The 24,954-nt window shown below is 46.5% G+C and overlaps 1 protein-coding gene across 2 annotated transcripts in view; it reads left to right on the top strand.

Moving 5' to 3' along the window:
* The window catches only part of LOC132391969 (phospholipase DDHD2-like), a 45,880-nt gene extending 20,926 nt beyond the window's left edge, over positions 1 to 24,954 (top strand). For both annotated transcript variants that reach the window (XM_059965808.1, XM_059965819.1), the window contains 11 exons: positions 2,213 to 2,354; positions 3,079 to 3,287; positions 4,890 to 4,996; positions 6,772 to 6,864; positions 11,000 to 11,095; positions 11,397 to 11,561; positions 14,977 to 15,132; positions 16,875 to 16,977; positions 21,420 to 21,584; positions 22,294 to 22,459; positions 23,932 to 24,954. In XM_059965808.1, the coding sequence (XP_059821791.1) occupies positions 2,213 to 2,354; positions 3,079 to 3,287; positions 4,890 to 4,996; positions 6,772 to 6,864; positions 11,000 to 11,095; positions 11,397 to 11,561; positions 14,977 to 15,132; positions 16,875 to 16,977; positions 21,420 to 21,584; positions 22,294 to 22,459; positions 23,932 to 24,013 (1,484 nt within the window). In that variant the 3' untranslated portion in view covers positions 24,014 to 24,954. The remainder of the gene's footprint in view (positions 1 to 2,212; positions 2,355 to 3,078; positions 3,288 to 4,889; positions 4,997 to 6,771; positions 6,865 to 10,999; positions 11,096 to 11,396; positions 11,562 to 14,976; positions 15,133 to 16,874; positions 16,978 to 21,419; positions 21,585 to 22,293; positions 22,460 to 23,931) is intronic.

Consider the following 24,954-nt stretch of genomic DNA (forward strand, 5'->3'; position numbering starts at 1 on the left):
GTGTTGTGTAGTTAAAGCTTGTTGGATGCAGCTCCTTTCTTCTGAAAAGGCAGCTAGTATTTTAACCTGCCACATGGTTATACTGATCGTCCCAGGATGAGACATTCTGGGATGAGCAGGAATTCCTTCTGGCTAAAACTTAGGGAAGATCAAAGTCATTGTCTTCATTCCCATAGCCAGCTCAGTTCAGTGACCCCTGGCCCCTGGTTTGTGTCTGAAGCTGAAGACATTCTCCTTGATTGTCCCTTCAATATTTGAACTGCAACATAATTCTACAACGTTCAGTCACGGCTCTTCAAAAAGATTGTAATAGACAGTTGCCTGAAGAATAGAAGACTACATGATCTAGAAATTGAACTAGAAAGCACTGAAAATGCTTAGCAGGTCAGGCAACGTGTCATGCATGTCAGAGTCGTAGAGCACTACAGCAGAGAAACCGGCCCTTCAGTCCATCTAGTATGTGCTAGTACCATCAACCCACACCTAGACCATATCCTTCCCATCCAAACTTCTCTCGTGTGTTGCAATCGATCCCGCATCCGCCACTTCCACTGCAGCTCATTCCACCTTGCACCCTCTGAGTGAAAATGTTCTCCCTTGGGGTCCCCTTAAATATTTCACCCTTCACCTATTATCTCTCATTCTAGTCTCAATGGAAAAAGCCTGCTTGCAGTTATCCTATCTACACCCCTCATAATCTCCAACACTGCACAAAATAAAGTCAAACCTGTACAGCCTTTCCCTATAACTCAAGTTCTGGCAGTATCCCTGCAAATTTTCTCTATACTCTTTCAATATTATTAATATCTTTCCTGTAGGTAGGTGACCAAAACTGCACTCATTGCTCCCAATTTTGCCTCACCAGTGTCTTACAACTTCAACATAACTTCCCAACTCCTGTACTCAGTACTTCGGTTTATGAAGGGCAATTTGCCAAGAGCTTTCTTCACTATCCTATCTACCTATGAGACCACTTTCATGACTGTGGATCTTTATTCCCAGATCCCTCTGTTCTACCACACTCCTCAGTGGCTGTCCACTGTAAGCCCCTCCCTGGTTTGTCCTCCAAATGCAACACCTCACACTTCTCTGCATTAAGTACCATCTGCCATTTTCAGCCCACTTTTCCAGGTGGTCGAGATTTTGCTGTAAGCTTTGACAGCCTTCTTCGCTCTCTACTAATCCCCCAATCTTGGTGTCATGACAAATTTGCTGATTCCAATTTGCCACGCTAAATCATTGATAAAGATGACGGTCAACAACGTACCGGGTACCGATCTCTGCAGCACACTTGTCGTAGGCCTCCAGTCAAAGAGGCAGCCATCTGTTACCATCCTCTGGCTTCTACAAAGCCAACGCCTAATGCAAGTTACTGCTTCCTGATTTCCAAGTGAGTAAGCATTCTTGGCCAGCCTCCCGTGCAGGACTCTATTGCACAACACGCTGGAGGAACTCAACAGGCCGGGCAGCGTCCGTGGAACCTAACAGTCAATGTTTCGGGCTGAGACCCTTCGTCAGGACTGAAGAGTGAGGGGGCAGGTGCCCTATAAAGAAGGTGCCAGGTGGAAAACCAATCAGAGGAAAGATCAAGGGGCGGGGGAGGGGAAGCAGGGAGGGGAAAGGCAGGTGAAGTGAAGAAGGAATGTAAGGGGAAAGCACTATGTGTACCGTAGTAGAAGAAAGCAGAATTGAGAGAGAGGCGATAGGCAGATAGGTGAGATATGCTGAGCCACATCTCCATGAAACTGAGAGCGCAGCAATCCCTCATTTCCCTCTGATACAGCAATCTTGCTCATGGGTCCTCCATCTTGTTCTCCAAAGACCATACACTTGCTAACATGATGCTGTCTAGGGGAAGATTTACGCCCTGCTGTTTTGGTCTGGCTCAGACCTTCCCTTCATCCGGCCGTGGCGATGTACCTTCGTCTGCTTAGTGGCGGCATTCCTGCGAATCCTCCAGGATATTGTAAAATGGCTAGTTCATTAAGATGGTTTAAAAGTACATTACCTAAAGGGAAAATACAGACTGCATTTTGCAGCAATAGTAGTTCTGAAGAGGTATATCTAGAAGTTTTGCGAACAGCCCACGAAACGTCATCTCTTGTCGTCATCGCCAGTAGTTAAGCAAAGCTAGGCTGGCTGCCCTTGTGGTATATTGGGCAACGGTGTCTGGAGCTCTTCTTCTGACTAGCCCACTCTGTCCCTTTTGCAGTGAACGATTTTCGGAGCACTTCCCTCAGCCTGCTGCAAACACACTTCAGGAAGGCCCAGGACGAGCAGAAGGTTGGTCGAGTGGAGTTTCTGCCCGTCAATTGGTACTGCACTTTGCATGGAGACGCAACAGGGGTGGATGAGTGAGTGTCTCTTCCTGCTATATTGAACAGTTTGTGCAAGTTAATTTCAGAGTAGTTTGTCATATACACTGTGGTGCAATAAAATCAATTGTTAGTGTGAAACTCAGTAAACTGCATACATGTTAACAGAAAGTAGTGTTTGCAAATCAATGGAAATACCTCCCCAGAACAGAGGCAATCTGCACATGAATTTGCTCTTGCAGCAGCGCAGTGATGTGTGTGTGCGCATCTGTTTTTGTATTCTTGCATCTTGTGTGCCTGTGTTAATGAATCGATTTATTGTTTGTGCACGTGGTATATACGTGCATGTCATCATGTTTATTGCATGCTTCTGTGTCTAATACACTTTGTGTACGTTGTTGTTGGCCTTGTCTCAAGAACTTGGTCTCAAAACAAAATATTCAGTATATTGTGAGAAGAAATCTTTTAACCCATAGGGGAGTAAATGTTTGTAATTCTGATGGTGTGGAGTCTCCGTCCCCAGGTACATTTTAGCTTGGGGGATGTTGGGTCAATGCAAACTAGAGGATTGGCCTTGTGTCAGTGAATGACGGAGCAGGCTTTGGCTGCTTGCTGCTTGTCCCCGCGTAAACCAAGCTCTCTGCATTCCCACCGTCTGCCTCTTCCAACGTTCTCCCTCACGGGCAAATTTCATGCCATCGGTGAATTGTTAGTGTTCCCACTTGCCCTGACTCCCTGTCTCCTTCTCCCCGGCTCCTGGCAGGGACATCCGGAGGATCACGCTGCCAAGCATCAGCCGTCTGCGGCACTTCACCAACGAGACCCTGCTCGACCTCTTCTTCTACAACAGCCCCACCTACTGCCAGACCATCGTGGACACGGTTGCCAGCGAGATGAACCATCTCTTGTCCATCTTCCAGCAACGCAACCCGGACTTCAGCGGTGGCATTTCGGTGACTGGGCACAGTCTCGGTAAAGTAGTGATAACCGTCGGGAACCCTCGTGTCCCCCAGCCCCTCCACCTACCCCAGGTCTGTGAGATACCTGACCACCTTCAATATAGTCTCCACGCTTAATCGCTCCATCCAAGATGTACTGACCTGGTTTCGCTGAGAGAATCTATGAGTATACAGTGAAACACACAAGTCCATATACAGTATACATACACAACGCTGGAAGAACTCAGCAGGTCCGGCAGCATCCGTGAGAAATGAGTAGCCAACGTTTCAGGCCGAGACCCTTCATCAGGAATGGGGGGGAAGAGATGGCCGAAGCCCAGTAACAGAGATGGGGAGGGGGTAGGGCCTAGAGGTGCCAGGTGGAAAACCAATCAGAGGAGAGATAAAGGGGGAGGGGGAGGGGATAAGCATGAAAGAACTGTAGAGATAAAGAAGCAGAAAGTTGAAAGGGGAGAGAGGCAGAGAGGGTCCTGGGATAGGAGGAGGGGGAGGGAATTACCAGAAATTGGAGAATTCAATGGTCATACCACCAGGCTGGAGGCTACCCAGACGGTAGATGAGGTGTTGCTCCTCCAACCTGAGTTTGGCCTCATCATGGCAGTAGAGAAGGCCATGTATGGACATATCTAGATGGGAATAAGAGGCAGAGTTGAAGTGGGTGGCAACTGGGAGAACCCTGTCTTGGCATCTGTTATAATGCCTTGCTTGTAGTAACATGGGAGAGTGCACGCCAGTCTTTTGACCCGCTGACAGTGCAGCGTGTTGCTGGTGTAACCTGGGCAGGTTCCAGGAAGCGACTCGCTGTCCCGCGCAGGGCCGAGAAGCCTGCCGTTCTCCAGCCTCGTGAGTCTGGCGTACACACCCTCCAGTCCCGCCAAATCTGTGGGATTGGGATGTCTCTCCCATCCGGGCTCTGGTTTGTGTAGATGCTGTGTGATTGATGCCCTGTCACAGGAAGTAACAGATCGCACACTGCGTACAGTTAATGGAAGTATATTTGTGCATAGTAACAACAATGTGGTTAGTAAGAAAGTGGAAGAAGAACAAACGAAAAGGGCCCATTATACTACACAGTTGTTTGCACAGTTCTTCCGAAAGTCATATCCACTGCTCCTCAGACTTCTGCACCTTGCTCCATCGGATCACAGTTCACACCAGTTCGAATCCTTCCAGCACCTTCTCTCTCTCCATCTGCCACCGATCGAGGACCCAAAGCTCACACAAAACAAAACCCTGACTGGACTGCTCGCATTCCAAAGCACCGGTTATCTCTAACCTTGACCCAAACACTGTTTCTGAAATGCCCTACAACATTAACAGTGAAACCTGTGCCAGGACGTTACACTGGCCAGACACAAACGAGAAAGTCTGCAGAGGCTGCAAATCCAAGCCACACACAAAATACTGGAGGAACTCGGGAGGCCAGGCAGCATCTGTGGAAAAGAGTAAGCAGACGCCGTTTTGGGCCGAGACCCTTCATCAGGACTGGTGAAGGGTCTCAACTGGAAGCATCAACTGTTTATTCTTTTCCATAGATGCTGCTAGAAAGCTTGCTGGTAACACAATGTCTAAACAAGGAAGCCTTTCCGTCCTAAGTGTATCCTCTGCTCCGCAGGTTCCCTGATCCTCTTTGATATACTGACAAACCAGCTAGATGCTGAATCTAGAGCACCTACGCCAAGACAACCACTTCTGAGGAGGAATTGCCATTCCTGCACCAAGGTACTTCCTGGTATTCCTGGGTTGGAGTTCAACACAACCTCACTTCAGGTCCCTGTGGAGCACAGTAAAAGAGCAATGAGCAGATTGTACATGGGCTGGTTACTTGATGGGCAATTCTTAGATAAAACGAGCAGTGATCCAGGAGAGAGAAGTCATTACACCTTTCTTAGTGGTAATTGGCCACCAGCTGCACCACTTCTCCAAACTTGGACCTTGACCAAGGAGAAGGTTGGAAACTCCAAAGCAGATCTGTATCAGACTGGGACTGTGTGGTTATTGGGGTTAATTTGTAATGTGGATGGGTTAGTGCCTTTGGGACTCGGAACAGCTTTGAACATCATAGCAATGGAACTGGTCTGAGGGCCTCCTCTTACTGTAGGTTTGAATTTTATAAAATTTACAAGGATGTTTCCAGGACTGGAGGACCTGAATTATAAGATTGAATACATTAGGACTTTATTCCTAAGAACGTAGAAGATTGAGAGGAGATTTGATAGACATATACAAAATTTTGGGGGTATAGCTAGGGTAAATGTAAGCAGGTTCCTTCCCCTGAGGTTGGGTGAGAATTCAACTCAAGGTCATGGGTTAAGGATGAAAGGTGACATGTTTAAGGAAAATATGAGGGGAATATTCTTCAGAGGGCGGTGAGAGTGTGGAAGCTATCAGTACAAATGGTGCATGCAAACTTGATTCCAAACTTCTCTTAAATGTTGAATAGGTACATAAATGGTAGAAGTATGGAGGGCTATGGTCCCAGTGCAAGTCAGTGGGAGTAGGCAGTGTAAATGGTTCGGCATGGGCTAGATGGGCCAAATAGCCTGGTTTTTTGTGCTGTGGTTTACTGTCACTCTAAAATTGGAATTTCTCCTGACACACTGACTATTTGGCCCATTGAGTCTGCCATCTTCCTCTGCCTACTGATGTATACTCATGTGTCCTGATACACTCTGCTGTTTAATGAAGCAATCCTCCTTTTGGTGTCCCGTTGAAATGCTGAAGTCAACGGCTTCAGGGATGCACCAACAATTTGTTTGCCAATATTTGAACAACTGGTCCAAGCCAGAGTCTTAATTTTTCTCTTTTGTTCGAGTTTCCGCTGTCACCCCATGCATCGCTGACTGTTGGTTTTAAGACAGATCGACAGTGGGGAAACAAAGGCAGGCTTGCATTTTTCTAATGCCTGTTGTCTCTTCTGAGATAATTCCAGGTGCCTTTCGACCACCGAAGCACCCATTATGGTGTATTTGTCATTGTAAAGTATGAATTGCCAGAGGCAGTTCACACAGCTGGCAAGCTCACTCTCGCAATTAGTGTGCTGAACATCAGGCTATTGGATTTGGCAGTGTGAAGTAAGAGGTAAATATTGGCCAGGACATGGGGTAGAGAGCCCCTTCTACCCAAAATACAGCCTGGCATCCACTGGCTCTTCCTGTGCATTGAAAGAAGTCTTTTGCAACTCTTTTGTAAGGCAGCTCCCAGGAGAGTGTACCTGGTCCTTTGCCCAGGTCTCTGTGGAGTGGAATTTTAACCCACTGTTTTTTTGACCCAGAGGTGAGAGGAATGCCCCTTGTGCCAGGACCACACCTGATGTCACCCTCTCCATGCAGCCACAGGTAAACCTTGTGGGGTTGAGCTAGCGCTGTGGAGAATCGCATGATCGCATTCATCACCAAGTCCCAGTGCCCCGATATCATTGGACGATGTTTGCATCAAGCAGCTTCACCAAGAGCTCGCACAGAAATAACGTTTTCTCTTTTCGTTGGGCGCAACAGGACCCGCGGAGCTTGGAGGAAGCCCTGAAAATGCACGGGTTGTCTGAATTCCAGAGTGTCTTGGAGAAGGAAAGATTGGACTTTGACTCCTTGGTAAGAACTGTGTTCAAGTCCCACCTCCTAATTTTCCTCATTTGATAGATATAACACTTCTGGTCACGCCTTCCCCTTTGTGAAATGTTTGACAGGTAAAGTCCGTCCTTTGTCATAGTGGAGACTGTCGGACATTTCGGAGCATTCACTAATTGAACCCCCGGATCAGTGAAGGTTTCAAAGTTCAGAGTACATAAATGAGCGTAGGTATCCCTTTTTGTTCAAGAGCCTGCTGGTCTAGGGGTAGTAACTGTTCTTGAACCTAGAGGTGTGAGTCCTGAGGCACTTGTTCCTTCGACCTGGTGGCAGCAGTGAGGAAAGAGCCTGGCCCGGGGTGGTGAGGATCTTTAATGGATGCTCCTTGCAACAAGAGTGTTGTAAAATGCTCCTCTTGGAAACTCATTGGAAGTGCTCTCAGACGTTAACGTCAGTCCCTAAACCACTTAATCCCTGGACCCAGTTCACTGGAAACCCTGTAACCATCTCACCGTAGGTTCGTAATGACTTAGCTGTTGCTCTGAATTCAACCTAATGGCAACAGAACCCAACAATGCATGGGAATAACGTTGAAAGAGGTAGTTTCCATTAAATAAACAACGTCTAGGGTAAATATCATTTCGGGTATATGCAACCATAAAAGTTTGAGTGTTTCTGCTAAAGAAAACTCGTCTGAATACTGACACACTCATGCAAATTTACCATTCAGCAGGAAACAATTTAACTCGCACCAGTATAAATTTAGATCGAAAATGTATGGGCAAAACATTTTTAAACTATAACAAAAAACAATAGTACTTTATATACAAAGTTAAAGTAAAAGCCTGTCAAATGTATAAATAATTGTCTATATCATGCACATAATCATTGGAGCTCATTGTTGCGTATCAATCCAGTTTAATTCACTTTGTTTACTCACAGAACTGAAACTTTTGTGCAGAAGAACCTGTCCCAGGAAACAAATATTCATTCAACATCCAAAGGGAAGCTTGTTCAATGTCCTGTGCTAACTAATTAACTATAAGTTACCTGCACACTCTCCCTGAGAACATTGTCTGCATGAGGGTTTCCCAGCATCAGTATCTGTCCTTCCAAATGGGTTCTGTCAACATTTCACCATGTTCTTCTCCAATGTTTGTTGACTGTTTCCATTTCTCCTTTGATCCCATGCTGTCCCTTTGAAAAATGTCTCCCCGTTTTTCCTGTGCTTTCTCAAAAAAAAATGTTAACAAGACAAATCCTATTGGCCAATTCAACAAGCCTGACTTAATCACTGATTTTATTTTATTTTAAATGCCAAAAATGAAATACTCGATATTATAATGTAAGGAACACTTGCTGCATTTTGAGAAAATCTGCAGAAAATAAAATGCCCAACGGCATAACTGTATTAATAAAATAGAGCATGGTCTTAAACCAGGGTAATAGATAGGCAATTCAGAATCTGATTAGGATCGTGTTTATTATTGTGAACTTTGTTTTGGGGCAGCAGTTCAGTGCAAGTCATAAAACAATTTACTGTAAATGACAATATAAAATAAATAGTGCAAGAGAGGAACAGGGAGGTTGCGTTCATGGGCTGTTCAGAAATCTGATGACGGAGGGGAAAAAGCTGTTCCTAAAACATGGGGTGTACGTCTTCAGGCTGTTCTACCTCTCTGATGGTAGTAATGAGAAGAGATTGTGAAGGTCCTTAATTCTTGAGTCACTATTGACGGTGGGGAATAATTCCATCAGCTGGTCTCAGCCTTGTTGACAAAGCGCTATTGAGACACAATTCACCACGTGCTATCTCAATCCTGTAGGATCCAGAACAACCCAGCTAGATTGTGTTCCTTTCTTGCAAGGACAAACATTATGATCCTGATCTCATGGACTTCTTTGTGTGGGCCTCTTCCATTACCAGATACACTCTCTAGCTGGCCTGATGTTTGCCTTTTCCATACCTTGTTTCCAGAAGCTCTGGGAAATGTTGTCCAGTCCCGTCCTTCAGTGGGTTAAGGGTTTTCTCATACAGCCATGACATTTTCTTCCACCTGCTAACTCCTTTATCAATGGCACCGCACCAAAGCCAACAGCCTGAGGAGGGCCGTGACTAGGCTTGAGCTCTGGTGTTGGGAGGGTTGTATGTCGGCTGCTCTGCAACTTTGCTGGAGTATCTTCAAACCCAGCGAGAGGCGGATGTGCGTGGATCTTCCCTGCAGAAAGACGGAGATGCCTCTTTGACAGAAAGGAAGTGATGGAACTCCTTCAGGCCAAGTACAATGAGTTTTGGTTCGCGCTGTTTCTTTTTGGAGACCGTCTCTGTGAGTGTTAGAGCAGTACAGGAATCGGCTCCTCACCCAAAAAAACTTCACTTGCCCCCATCATTGTAATGTTCCTACAACCTACTGGCTCACTTTCTAGGACTCCTTGTCTCATGATATTGATATTTAATGCTAATTTATTTATTATTAATTTATTTTTGTATTTGCACAGTTTGTTGTCCTTACACTAGTAGAATGCCCAAGTTGTTGCAGTCTTTCATTGGTTCTATATGGTTATTTTCCTATGTATCTATTGAATCTCAGGGTTGTATATAGTGACATAAATGTACTTTGATAATAAATTTACTTCGAACTTTGACACCCAGTTGGAAATGTCCTCATCTCTTCCCCCGGAAGTTTGACTAAACTCTGGTGTAAGTTGCTTAGACTTGGTGGAAGTGCAAAGTGATTTGAAACTTGTTGGGATCAAAAAAACTCATTGGACTTGAGAGGAATGAGAAGCTTTCTTTTAGAAACATTAAAAAGTTATGAAAAGGGGTAGATAAGATGGGCAGGAAAGTTGTTTCCATTGATAAGTGAGATTAGAATTAGGGAACGTGGTCTCAAAACTTGGTGGATGGAGACGAGAAACTGTTTCTCCCAGAGATCAGTGAATCTGTGGAATTCTCTGTCCAGGGAAGCAGTAGATATGATCTCATTAAAAGTATTTAAGGTACAGTGGATAAATTTTTGCACAGCAGGGGAATTGGGGACTATAGGGAAAAGGCAGGTGGGTGGAGCTGAGTCCTCGTGCAGATCAGCTGTGGCCTTATTTAATGGCGGAGTAGGCTCGATGGCCAACTCCTGTTCCTATTTCTTATGTAAATCCATAGTATCAATAGAGAGGAGTTTTGTTTGTGGAGCCGTTCCCTGTAAAGCACAAGTCAGGAGCAAGAACAAAGTGTCCCTCCACCACCCTGCGAATCCAGCCCTTACCCCTCTGGCCCACATGCCTGCTGTGTACACCATCGGCAGAGATACCTTGTGGTCACTCCCTCAGTTGACTTGGACCTCGCCTTTGCTATCCGAGGAGGACGGGTCCTGGCACTCGCATTCACCTGCTGCTTCCCCTCCAAGTCGCACTCCAAGTCCTGGCTTGGAAATGTATCAGTTGCGGCTAAGGCTTTATCTGGCGTTTGTCCAATGGCACTTGGAATATTCTGAGCAGCTTTGGGGGCCCTCGTTCGAGAAAAGATCTGCTGACATTGGAGAGGGTCCAGGAGAGGTTTGTGAGAACGATCCTGGGAATGAAAGAGTTAACGTGAGGATTATTTGATGGCTCTGGACCTGTACTTGCAGGAGTTCCGAAGAATGAGGGAGTCCTCATTGAAACCTATCGAATATTGAAAGGCCTAGATAGTGGATGGGAAGAGGATGTCCCCTGTCATGGGGGGTGGGGGGGGTGTTGGATGCATCTGGGTTTAGAGTGTGCAGCCTCAAAGTAGTAGGACGTCTGTTTAGAACTGAGGGGAAGAGGAATTTCTTTAGTCAGAATCAGTGGAATTCATTGCCACACAAGTGCATGTGGAGGCAAGGTTATTGGATATATTTGTAGCAGAGGCTTACATGTTTATGGATAGTAAAGGTATCAAAGGTTACGAGGAATCCATACAGGAGAAGTGAATCGGCCATGGTGGAAAAGTGGAGCAGACTCGATGGGCTGAATGGCCTAATTCTGCTCCTATGTCTTGTGCTGGAATCCTCCTCCCCAACAGCAGTTTGGGAGCAACATCACCAGCGGGCTACTGTGAGCAAGAAGGCAGCTCGCCTCTGCCTTGAGCACAGTGAGGTAGAGGTCATATACAAATGCTTCACTTTTCTTCCCACACCAGGCTCTGTGTTCGGATGATGAACTGAAGGACTTGGGGATACCTCTGGGACCAAGGAAGAAGATCCTCAGTTTGGCAAAGAAGTTGGCCCACGCCCAGGTAGGTCGTGCTCACTGGCAGTGTGTTGTACTGAATCTCTGGGACAGCAGTGGTTGGGAGGAATGAATTTTGTGCTCTGGAGGTGCTCAGTAGTCCACGAGACAAAACACAAACTGCTAAACCATCCAGAGGGGAATGGCATGGGTCTCAAGTGTAGAATATTCTGAATCTGTGGTTTACAAAGTACAGGGGAAGAGGGGATTTGGGTTCACGTGAGAGGCCCAGACTCTGTTTTTCTTTCGTCAAGTGGTTCTGTTTCCTCAGTGGTCTTGTTGTTAGTGTGTCGCTCTCTCCTTGGCAGGAGCACAGGGAAGAGCCGAACGTTGAGCCGGAGGTGAGAGGCATCCCGGGGAAAGTCAGCCTGCCCTCAGAGGAGGAGGGGGCCGGCGAGCAGTCGCAGAGACCCCTGTCCACCAGCAGCCTCACCTCTGTGAACTACGAGCAGTTTGACGTTGGCATCGGTCAGGTGAGTCATGAGGCAGGCACCCTGTGCAAATGCCAGCAAACACCAGTCCTGGCTTGGTTGAGTTTATAGGCTGTAGCGGAAGTATATATATGTGGGTGGGTCTGCTGCAGAGTAAATCCAAATAAAGGATTTTGTCTGCGCAAAGGTGGATGCAGTGTTTTTTTTAAACAAAAGACCCTGTAGCTGGTGATCTTGTTTCAGTTCTTTAGAAGCTCTGTGAGCACTGATACCAAACATTGGCAAGTGCTGCGTTGGTTGGTACAGAGGTGGTGTTCTGGTGGATTCTGATGTTTTCGACCCAGGGTTCTTTCTGGAGTCAAGAACGAGGCATCACATTTGTTGCTTCATGACTGTTTTATAAAGCACTAATAAAACAGAGAATTAGCAACAGAGGCAGGGATCTAAGAATGAAGGGAAAAAAATAGAATAAAGATGGCAAGCCCGTGTGCTCTGCCCTTAAACTCCATTGATCAGAGACGTTCCATTCAGATCTGTAGATAATTTAACCAACCGCATAGCCCCCATTCCAACAACGTGACATCAGAGAAGCTGCCAGAATTATAACCACTAGGGGACACTGAACTGCATATACATTCTGTGACCACTAGGTAAAGTATTAAACAGTTGCATACATATAGGAAGTTGTATAAAATACAAGCAGGCATAAATTGTTTAACTGCAAAGATAATAAGTATACAGTCGGCCCTCCTTATCCGCAGATTCCACATGCGCGGATTCAACCAACGGCGGATCGGGAAAACCCGGAAGTTCTCTCTCCAGCACTCGTTGCTTGAGCATGTACAGACTTTTTTCTTGTCATTATTCCCTAAACAATACAGTATAACAACTATTTACATAGCATTTACATTGTATTAGGTATTATACGTAATCTAGAAATGACTTAGAAGTACAGGCAGTTCCCGGGTTATGAATGAGTTCCATTCCTGAGTCTGTCTTTAAGTCGGATTTGAAGTCGGAACAGGTACATCCAGTATTATTTAGCGTCAGTATAGGTATATAGTACATAATACATATTACATATTTTACCTTTCTATGCATATAAAACACTTAAGAAACATATGTATTTCAATAACTAAACACTGCGTTGCTTAGTAATAATTGTAGCTTTCATCAGGGCAGGGCCTTTCACATGCTCCATTAAAATTGTTCCGATCGTTGACCAACTGTAGCCTAACGCTCTTCCAATGACCGATGGCATTTCACCTCTTTCCGATTGTTTTGTTACTGTGGCTTCTGCAAATAATGGCGCATGGGACTCATCAATAAGAGAGATTGCTATCTGCTTTGGACTGATCCCGACAACCACGCTTGCTGCGATAACAACTCCTTGAATTTTGTCCCATTTCAAGCACAGTTATTTGGATTTGATAGATGTTTGGTGAATATAGCTCTGTCCATATCTGTGATGGCCATGGCAACCTCCAGCCAAATGAACTGCCAATCCACGTGGTGCATTTCTTGTCACCTTCGAACTGGATTATGCATTTTAATTGGCCAGTGTAATTCATTCTCTGCTCAGTGTGGAGCTATTCATAAGCAATATTTATCTTGAAAATAATAATAATAAATTCTAGAATCTGGAAAACTGAAACAGAAGATGCTGGAAACACGCTGGGTTGAGTAGCGACTGTGGAGAGAATAGTTCCCACTTTAGGTCAAAGTTGCTGAATGTTTCCAGTCAGTAACTTTTTTTTAATCCCTTGCTCTATGCTGTTAAGGTAATTAATTGCTAATAACAAGCTTTCAATCAGCAGGAATTCCATGGGCCTCATGTCTCCATTGTGTGTCTTAAATATTCATTGATTTGGGCTGTATTGTTATTCTGCATTGACCTCTGGAGTGATGGACTGAGAAGTTTCTAGTGCTGAATCTGGTGGGGAGACTCTTGCCACCCCCGCCAGACCAAGTGCCGTAACCTCCACTCCCCCAGACGTCAGTGTCTTGTACCAGTTGACACATTGTCCCCATTGTATCACTGAACACTTCTCACTAAAAGTTAAAGCTAAATATCGCTGGAACTCTGAAATGGAAAAACTGAACATGATTAGTCACTCAGGCAGAATCAGGTTTATTATCACTGACGTGTCATGAAATTTGTGGCTTTGTGGCAGTAGTACAGTGATACAGGATAATTCTATAAGTTACAATAAGAAATAAATAAAATTAGTAACGCAAGAAGCAAGATGGTGTTTGTGATCCACACAGAAATCTGATAGCGGAGGGGAAGAAGTTGTTGCTAAAACATTGTGTTTCTCTTCGGGCTCCTGCATCATCATCTTAATGATATCTCTTAATGAGAGAGCGTGTCCTGGATGATGAGGGTCCTTGATAATGGAAGCCGTTGCCCTGAGGCTGTGCCCATTGAAGATATCTGTGATGGAGCTGGCCGAGTTTATAGCCTCTGCAGTGAAAACTTTGGAAAGAGAAAAATCATTGCTCAGACATTGCCCCTCTTGCATCTGCTGGCAATGATCCTGATGTTCAAATCTACTTTTCCTTTGAAGAAGTTAAAGTGTTTGGTCACTTTCAGAGGGTGGGATTGGGAGGCTACTGAATAATGAAGGGGGTGTACAATAGGGTGATGCCAGAGAAAATGAAATGACAGGTGAGGGATGCAAACCGAAGCTGAAAGGAAATGGGCAGTGAAATGTGGAGCAAGAGGAAAGGTGCATCTGAGCTGCTGAGTAACTGCCCGTAGCTGCTGACCAGTGTGGTGAGGTAGGAAGTTGCTTGTTATTTATTGAAGCCCAGAATTCAACTCCCTGTTGGTTTGCATTGAGGAGGCATGAGTGAGAAGCAGGTACAGACCGTCTACTGTGGAATAGCTGATTGAAAGGTACTAGTGTCTGGAGAATTGTGAACACTCTGAAGTTAATGTAGCAATAGAACAAACAAGTAACCAGACAAAAGAAATGTTAGTCTTTCATTTCTAGACAGTTTGGATCCAAAAGTGAAGATGTATTACTGAAATTACATAGAGCTCTGGTCAGACTGAATCTGGAATTTTGTGACCAGGTTTGATCCCCCTACCTAGGGAAGACAAGAATACACGTGACAGAGGGAGTGCACCAGTTTTACCAGATTGATTTCTCCTTCAGTCTATTTCATTGCTTGAAAATTTACAAATTTCATTGTGCAAGGACTAACTCCCCATCTCGGCCTCCAGTTTTTCAAGTCTGGTGTTTAACTCTCCAATCAATAGTGTCACAACATCTTCCCTGCCAACTCTTGGAGCTGTGCCCGTTCTCTTTTGCCCCCCTCGCTCTTGGTTCAGCCCATCATATCTGCACTAGATCTCTACCCGAGCAAGTCGCTTGTTCCACCCCAGCTATTTCCCTGTAGCCTTGAAAATGGTAATTTTATTAAAAATTTCTTTCTTTAATTCCCACTCAAGGTCCTGGTAAATTATCCACGTCTGAATTTTGAGCCGGAGGTCTTCTTTGCATTTGGCTCACCCATCGGCATGTTTCTCACTGTCCGAGGACTGAAGAGAATTGATCCCAACTACAAGTTCCCCACGTGCAAGAGGTTCTTCAACATCTACCACCCAGTAGGTACCATCTTGGCAAAAGTAACAGTAGAAAGTTGTGCAAAAACCCTTGATATTCCTGGTGTGCTCGTTTAATAGAGACTTTGACTTTGAGTGGTATGAATAATGTTTTCACATAAGCTGAGTATAAAGTAATCCGGCATTGATTTTTTATTTCGAAAGTTGTCTCTTTAATAGTTAAACTACTATCATAACTTGTTCCAAACAAGAGAAAACCTGCAGATGCTGGAAATCCAAGCATAACTTTTTGAAGCTTCTTATTTAAAAACAAAAGAAATTGGAAACCAAAACTGAAAATGGCGGAAGCACTCCTCCAATTGGGCAGCATCAGAGGATCGAGAGAAACGGTTATTTCATGTGGAAGGGTCTTCTGTTGGCGGAAGCACTCCTCCAATTGGACAGCATCAGAGGATCGAGAGAAACGGTTATTTCATGTGGAAGGGTCTTCTGTTGGCGGAAGCACTCCTCCAATTGGGCAGCATCAGAGGATCGAGAGAAACGGTTATTTCATGTGGAAGGGTCTTCTGTTGGCGGAAGCACTCCTCCAATTGGACAGCATCAGAGGATCGAGAGAAACGGTTATTTCACATGGAAGGGTCTTCTGTAAATCTGAGAAGAAGAGGAAGTAGTTGAGTTCTGAGTTGGAGGGTGCAATGGACAGGACAAAGGGATTATCTCTGGTAAGATGAGACCAGGGTTGCCATGGTGAATTGCTGCTGATGAAGCCATATTGATGAGAGGTGTGCGTGAAACCGACAGAGGAGCTGTGGGATTGGTTGATGATTTGCCCTACTAGACATTGGCACAACTAGCAAAGTGGCTTTCTCACAGCACCCGAGACCAGTGTCCAATCCTGACCTCAGGTCCTGTCTGTGTAGAGTTTACACGTTCCCCCGATGACTGCATGGGTTTCTTCCCACATCCAATCATGCCACATACAGATTGGTAGCCGTAAGTTGCCCCTCTTGTGGATGGGTGATAGAATCTGGGAGAGGCTAGTTAGCTAGAGAGCGGGATGAATGTTGGTGAGCTCTTGAAGGCTGGTGCAGAGGGTGGACCACCACCCTGTTTCTGTGGTGTGCGAATTGCACTGTGTAACCAGCCAGGCTCACCAGAGATGTCTCTTCTGATTCGTTCCTTCTTCCTTAATGTGTTGGGTTTGGAAAGGGAATTGGTCTACGAGTCTGTGGTGATCAGTGCTATCATGTTTGCTGATGTGTGCTGGGGCAGCAGGCTGAGGGTAGCAGACACCAACAGAATCAACAAACTCATTCGTAAGGCCAGTGATGATGTGGGGGTGGAACTGGACTCTCTGACGGTGGTGTCTGAAAAGAAGATGCTGTCCAAGTTGCATGCCATCTTGGACAATGACTCCCATCCACTCCACAATGTACTGGTTAGGCACAGGAGTACATTCAGCCAGAGACTCATTCCACCGAGATGTAACACTGAGCGTCATAGGAAGTCATTCCTGCCTGTGGCCATCAAACTTTACAACTCCTCCCTCGGAGTGTCAGACTCCCTGAGCCAATAAGCCGACCCTGGACTTATTTCCACTTGGAATAATTTACTTATTATTTAATATTTATGGTTTTATATTGCTATATTTCTACACTATCCTTGGTTGGTGCGACTGTAATGAAACCCAATTTCCCTTGGGATCAATAAAGTATGTCTGTCTGTCTGAGGAAAGTCTGAGTTTCTCCAGTGATGGTAAATGTTTTTCTTTTTGCCCTCTGTAGTTTGACCCCGTTGCATACAGGCTCGAGCCCATGATCGTCCCGGATGTGGACCTGGAGCCCATGCTGATCCCCCATCACAAGGGCAGGAAGAGGATGCACCTGGGTAAGGCACCCGTAGTGTGATCAGGTCCCAGCAACACTCCCGTTGGTGAACACACGTTTGCCCACGTTTTCCCCAGTGACTACTTACTGGCCACGTTTAGCTGGAGAACGCTGTGCTTCCGCTCAACATTGAGGTGGAGCCCGGTTTCCCTTGCTGCAGAAACCCCATCGTACAGGTGTATTGTAGCGGGACCGGGTACAGGCTGGAGTTCTGTCCCATGCTTAAGGTCCTGTGGGTGAGAGGGAGGAATGGGCCTTGTTTTGATGTTATGCCAAGCATTGTGGGCATGCAGTGTTGGTGCCAGGATGTGTGGCAGCTCTTGTAGGCTGCCTTGGGTGAGTTGGTTGTTAACACAAGTGACCCATGTCACTGTATATTTCAATATTCTTGTGATAAATAAATTTGAAACCTGAATGTGACCTATCGTACTTGAGTCTTCCCATCCAGTCTCAATTTCCAACTGGTGACTACCATCAGACATTAGGGCAGAATTAGGCCATTCAGCCCATCAAGTCTACTGTACTATTCCATCATGGCTGATTTATTATCCCTCTCGATCCCATTCTACTGCCTTCTCCCCGTAACCTTTGATACGTTGATTAATAAAGAAACTTTCAACTTCCGTTTTAAATATACTCCACAGCCATCTGTGGCAATGAATTCCAGATTCACTACCCTCTAGCTAAAGAAATTCCTCCTCACCTCTGTTCTAAAAGCACATCCTATTCTGAATCTGTGCCTTCTGGTCCGAGACTCCCCCACGATTGGAAACATCCTCTCCACGTCCTACATACCAGGGTTACTTTCATGTCTGGGAAGTCCTAGAGCATTCTGCCAATGACATTGTGAAAGGCTCTGTAAAAAAAAAAAATAAATAAAATAAATTAAAATAAATCTTGCATTAAATAAGGATCGTCCCAACCCAGTGGTACTGTCAATCTGCCAGTCACTGGCCACGTGGCTTGCCGGGGCAGCATTGGCCACTGAAGCAACAAACCAGGGAGAAAGGGTTGTTGCATGAAATTGACTGTAATTTTTCAAAAGAAAATGACTGCTTGTCAGTCAACAGGTATTTCTGTGCGGGCAAAAGTGAAGATTTGCCTTCCAGATTCTTGAGATAGATTAGGAGGAGTGCAGAAAAGATTCATAAAGATGGAACTGGGGGTCTTGAGGTCCTCCTTGTGGGCTTCAGGAAGGGGAAATCGAGGGAACGCGCGTCAGTCCTCTCGAGGGATTAGCAGTGGAAAGGGTGAGCAGTTTGGGTGTCAATGTTTCTGAGGATCTATCCTGTGCTCAACATATTGATACAATTACAAAGGTGGCTATTTCATTCGGAGTTTGAGGAGAATTGGCATGTCGTCATAGACTCTCAGATTTTGAAAAACGTGCCATGGAGAGCATTCCAAACTATAGTTGGATCATCGCCTGGTACTGAGGGGCCACTGCACAGGATCAGAAAGAGTTGCAGAAGGTGGTAAGCTCAGGCCGCTCCATCATGGGCACTAACCGCAGGAGACGTCGCCTTTTGAAGATGTCCATCATTACGGACCCCCATCACACAGGACGTGCCCTCTCCTCATTGCTACCGTTACAGAGGGAGCGCTGGTGCCTGAAGGCAAACAATAAACGTTTTAGGAACAGCTTCCCCTCTGCCATCAGATTCCTGAATGGATAATGAACACTATCTCGCTATTTTTCACCCTTTTGCACTTTTTTATATGTATGCTACTTAATGTAATTTATGGTTTTTCTACAATTATTGTGTATTACAAAGTACTGCTGTGAAACAACAAATTTATGACCGATGCCAGTGATACTAAATCTGGTTCTGAGTTGCAAGGAGAGAATGACCATAGCTGGGTTTGTCTTCCAGTCTGAGGCTGAGGAATCTTTCTGACCCTTTCAGAACTCTATAAAATCATGAGGGCCATGGATGAGGTGGATGGCTGCAGTCTTTTTCCCAGGGCAGAGGAGTCTAAACGAGAGGGCATACACCTAAGGTGAAAGCAGAAATATTTAAAAAGTGAGCTGAGGGGCGAGCTTTTCACTCAAAACGGTAATGGTTATGTGGACAACACACACACAAATGCTGGTGGAACGCAGCAGGTCAGGTAGCATCTATAGGGAGAAGTGCTGTCGACGTTTTGGGCCGAGACGTCAACAGTGCTTCTCCCTATAGATGCTGCCTGGCCTGCTGCGTTCCACCAGCGTTTTGTGTGTGTTGCTTGAATTTCCAGCATCTGCAGAATTCCTCGTGTTTGCATGGTTCTGTGGAGGGAGCTTCCGGAAAAGCCATAGAGGTGCATGTAATTGCAGTGTTTACAAGACAATTGGGCTGGTACATGGATAGGAAAGGTTTAAAGCAGGGGTTCACAACCTTTTTTATGACGTGGGCCCCTACCATTAACCAAGGGGTGATGGACCCCAGGATGGGAAGCCCTGGTTTAAAGGGATGTTGAACATAGAACATTACAGTACACTACAGATCCTTCAGTACAATGTACTGATCTGTATAAACCTACTCCATGATTAGTCTCCTCCTCCTCTCCTACACAGTCCAGAACCCTCTTTTTTTCTTGTGTCTTTGTGCCTTTCTGTAGGTCTTTTATGTCCCTATTATACCACCACACTCTGCAGTGCACACCAGGCATCCACTACTCTGCGCCCTTTTTTAAAAAATAAATAAAACAGCCTAACTCTGACATCCCCACTAAACTTCCCAGCATTCACCTTAAATAGATGTCCTCTGCCATTGCTTCCCTGGGCAGGAAAAAGTGCTGGCCTGCCGCTCTACCAATCATCTTGTACACCTTTATCAAGTTGCCCCTCATCCTCCATCACTGCAAAGTGAAAAGCCGTATCCTTACAGGATGTGTTCTCTAACCTAAGCAACAGCCTGGTAAATCTCTGCACCCTCTCTGAATTTTCCACATCCTTCCCTTAACGAGGCGACCAGAATTGAACATAGAACTGCATGTGTAGTCTAACCATTACTTTGCAGCTTTTGAGCTCAATCTCCCAACTAATGAAGGCTCTGTATGTCCCCTTGGCCACCCTATCAACCTGTGTAGAAATTCTGAAGGATTTGTTGTCTTGCACCCCAAGATCCCCTATTCCTCCACACCATTAAGAAACCCACTGTTAACCTTGTACTCCACCTTCAGATTTGATCTTCCAGAGTGTACCACTTCACTCTTTTCTAGACTAAACTCCATCTGCCGCTTCTTGGCCCAAGTTTGCAACCTATCTATAACCCGTTGTACCTACCACAACCTTCTACACTATCCACACCACCTCCAACGTCGTGGCATCTGCTAGCCTACCCCTCCAGTTCATCATCCAAGTTACTTTATAAGAATCACAAAGAGCAGGGCCCCAGAAGCGCCAGATATGAGCCAACCCCAGGCAAATTGGACCAGCTTGGATAGACGTTCTGGCTTGCATGGGTGACTTGGGCCGAACAGCCTGAGTTCATGCTCTGACTCGACAGAACTACTTTCTAATTCACTTCACTCCCTCGGACAGTGCCCAGGGTCTGCTCTGTCAGGGGTTTGTGATCCTTTATTGTGAAGGAGTCCCAGTAGAAAAGGAAGGAAGTCCCACTCCAGTTGTACGGAGTCTTGGTGAGATCCCACTGGCATGCAGTGTCAGCTGCTGTGGTCTGGTGTTTAGCTTGCATGGATTAATTGGATTGAGGGTTTTATCCTGAGGAGGGATCGAGTGAGGTGATTAGAGTTTGGGACGATGAGGAATGAACCCTTTATGATGTAGAGGATTTGGAGGAAGGTTAAATGGATTGCTTCCTCTGCACTGAGAGTCACGGACGAGTGACAAAATCTTGGAACAACAGGAAAAGCTTAAGTTTCCTCACCTTCCTGCTCTCTGCGTATCTTCACTGAGTATGTTTGTGTCAGGAAAAGAGAATTGAGAGGTGTGGTCACTGGGCAAGTATGGGCAATCAGAATCAGATTTCTTATCATTGACATACGTCGTGAAACGTGTTTAGTGGCATGTGTGGTGCAAGACTTTTTTTAAATTCACTGCATTGCACTTGTGCGAAACAAGGAATAGCAGGGTAATGTACATAGATCGTTCAGAAATCTGATGGCCGAGGGGAAGGTGGTGTTCGGAAAACATTGAGTGTGCATCTTCAGGCTCCTGTACCTCCACCCCATTTGTGACAATGAGAAGAGAGCATGTCCTGGGTTGTGAGGGTCCTTAATGGTGCCAGAGACTCCACATTTTTGAAGATGCCCTCCTCTTAAGGGACTGTTGTGCCCATGGTGGAGCTGGCTACTGCAACCTGTAATGATTCTGTGCATTGGAACCTCCATACCCAGTGATGGGAAAGTAGATCTGAAGGGCTGAAAGGCAGCCTCCCAATCCCAGAACTGGTGCGTTGCTGAATGTTGTTCTGCTGTGCTTCCTCTGTGTGCCAACAGAACTGAAGGACAGCCTGACGCGGATGGGCTCAGACCTGAAGCACGGCCTCTTCTGCTCCCTACGGAACGCCTGGCAGTCATTCACCCGGCTCCAGTCGCCCCTGCCCCAGCTGCTGCCCGACACAACCGCCGCGGCCATCGAGTCGCCCGTCGCCGAGAGTGAAGGTGGGACCTTCCCCCGCGGCTCCCCCCTCTGTGTGTCACGGTTCCAAACCCTGCCTCTGTTCCCAGAGGGGTTATCCATCGGGAAACATTAGCCCCAGCCGGAGGTAGGAGGGAGAAGCAGGAAGGCATTTAGACCGAGCAAGGTTGCCTCCGGTGAAATCCTGTTAAAATCACAGCCATTCCTGAGAGAATGGAGTCACCAAGCAAATAATAATAACCCCCTGCCCAGCGGGACAAGTCCCACTGTTCTTGATCTGGGTTTGTGCCCGGTGCTCAGAAAGGGCTTCGGGGTGAGAGGCCCCTGCTCTGAATGTCACAGGCAGGAGTTGGGAGAGTGCTCCCTACCCTCTGTGCCCTGCTCGATTGGCTGCACTTTGCCAGGCAATGCCCGTGTCGCCTGACAGCCTCAGCAAGCAATAGTACTGTGTGCCCCCCCCCCCTCCACAGAGCATCTGCAACCCTCCGTAATGCCACCTTTCCTCAGCCGCCTCCCCACCCCCTCACTCTGCGTGTTTCTGCGCCCTCCTGGCCTTTGTCCTATGCTGCTCCAGAGGATACTAGGGCCACACAGTTACCCACAGCCCGTGACTGAGCCGGGCACTGCTGCTCCTTTCCCTTGGCATCTTCTGCCCCCTCCCTCCCAACCGTGCCCTCTGTGTGCCCTGTTGCCCCTCGCCATTCTAATCTGCGCCTGTGGTTACTTCCTAAGCCGGGTCTGAAGCGGACGGGAGCGGCTCCCTGCAGGAGGAGGAGGAGAAGGAAGTCAGGATCGGGATGTTGAATGGCGGACGGCGTATTGATTATGTGCTTCAGGAGAAGCCCATCGAAAGCTTCAACGAGTACCTCTTCGCTCTCCAGAGCCACCTCTGTTACTGGTAAGGGGACGAAGGGAGTGCTGGTGCTGTGGGTAAGGGAGGGCAGAAAGACGCCACCAACAGCCCCGTTTCAATGACTGCTGGTTTGGTGCTTTCGTGAAGTTGCATGTTGCTTGTAGTGTGGAGGTGATTGGTGGAATCTGGAGTTAATTGGCTGGTGTAGAATTATGGCTAATGGGCACACGATTGTCAGCACGTTGGTGAGCTAAGGGGCTGTCATATCCATGACCTCAAAGGATTTTGGACGGGTGACATTTCAGTGCCTTGTGATGTTTAGGATGTCACACCACTGCTGTTTAGGGCAGCAATAAAGGTCCTCCTTCCCCAGCGGAGTTCAGGGCTTCCTTCATCATGTCAGTAGCTTCCTCTCGTTTTTCACTACTGTCAGTCATGCAAGTCCCGGGTGGGGGCCCAGGAATACCGTCCCACTCAGATGTAGAAGGATTCTTCATTTGCTGTTTCCGTCACAGTTTTTGTTTGACCAGTCAGGGTTATCAGCCCTGAATCTGGAGGACCGGTGGACCTCTCTAAGTCTGGCCTCCACCCTTTGACCTGTTTGGCATGGGTGACCCTACCAAGAGCCAAAGCGCAAGGCCCTGACTCCAGCCAGCGTAGCTCTCCAGGTCGCTGAGGCACGCAAGCCCCCAAACCACGACATGGGTGTGATACTCTTGGAGGTGTCGCACGGTGAGTAGTAGGTTCATTTGAGACTTATCCGGGCACATTGTGGGCAGCATGGCAGCACAGCAGTAACACTGTACAGTGCTGGCTATCGGGGTTCAATTCCCCCTGCCCCACTGTTTCTAAAGAGTTTGCATGTTCTCCACGTGACTGAGTTCCTCCGAGCGGTCCATATTCCTCCTACGTTCCAAAGACGTACGGGTTAGGGTTAGTGAGCTTCGGGCATGTGTTGTTGGCTCTGGGAAACATGGCGACACTGGGGGAGGTGCTCCCAGCCCATCTTCAGTGTGTGATGGCGGTGGACTCGAGCGACACACTGTGCTTCAGTGTATGTGCGACAAGGCTGATCAATCAGTCATTGATATCTGGAAAACCATTGGGACAGGATTCGGCAGAAAGGCCCCTTGAATCCAGAACATCTGGGCAGCTTGGATCTGAATCGTCCCTTCTCTCCTCACCTTTGTGGCGCTTTGGCTGGCAACTTTGCAGTTTCTTTAGAATTTTTGTCTTTTATTTCAATGAGGCCGAGTTCTAGCTTGTCCGAGGAGCCGGCCGGATTGGAACCACTCGCCTCAAAGTCCAGTACTGATGCCACAACTCTACCAGCTGGCTTTGGACTTGAATTACAAAATGCTGAAAGTACAAAGCTGGACAGATGAGGCAGGAAATTGGAGTTCGCGTTTTGCACGTTGATGCTCAGTATTTCATTTTGAGTTTGTGTTTTGAATGTTTGCCCGACAATTATATTGTTTTACTACCTGTGTTTGCCAACTCTGTTTCTCGTCCCCTAGGGAATCTGAGGACACAGTGCTGCTAATTCTGAAGGAAATTTATCAAACACTCGGCTTCAGCATCGAGCAAGCGCAGCACTAACGAAGACCTACACCGGCAGGGATGAGAACTTCCAACACACCCCAATGCTGACAGGGTTGGAATCTCCGGCCCACCAACCATGACTCCGTTCCCTTCTTTCAAAGCCAAGCTGCTAATCGTGAAGGTGTTGAGGATAATACAGACTTTCACTACCTTCTGAGGTAGCAAACAAGGTCGGTTGCCAAATGCATTGGAAAGCTTGTCCGCCAGACGTTTGGATTTTGAGCGCTGCAAGGAAATGGCGAGTGGCCTACATCCAGCAGGCAAGGGAGCCTCTCCAAAGGTTGCATTGTCTGTAACTCCCTGGCAGGCATTAACAGTAGTGGCATCCAATTAAGAGGATTAACTTTAATCAGTGATGTGGTCTACATCACCAGCAAGAGTGTGTTCTGTGATGGGCGCTGCGTACGGGAGCTTGACTACAGACCAGCAGTACAGACTTATTTAACCATTTTTATTCTGGGTTTGAAATGCGGATGTACTTTTTAATCTGAGTGTGGATTTAAGACAGGAAATATCCTCATTTATTCGCAATACCACTTTGCAACCGAGCATCCCCGTGGCGTTCGTGACAGAACATTATCTTTGAATTCCCATGCACACTTCTGGATTGTCCTTGTCACACAGTGGCGTGACGCAGTAGTGTTGGAGTAATTGTAACTTGGTCAGAAGTGTATTTGTCAATGCAAAACCATAAACTAGCACATCTGTAACAGAAGCAGAGGGTGTTCTGTGAATGTTAGAGATTGTTCCACAATGTTTCTTTTGCTGGAGGCTCCCAACGTAATGGCTTTAGAACCAACCAATAGCCATGTAGATGACGCAGTGAAGCAGCAGCCACTGCCTTCCAACTCCAGTAACGCAGGTTCAATCCTGACCTCTGGTGCTGTCTGTATGATGTTCAAAGTTAATGTATTATCAATAGAATTCCAGCCGCCCCA

The sequence above is a fragment of the Hypanus sabinus genome, chromosome 1 (genome assembly GCF_030144855.1).
Source record: "Hypanus sabinus isolate sHypSab1 chromosome 1, sHypSab1.hap1, whole genome shotgun sequence".
Taxonomy (NCBI): Eukaryota; Metazoa; Chordata; class Chondrichthyes; order Myliobatiformes; family Dasyatidae; genus Hypanus; species Hypanus sabinus.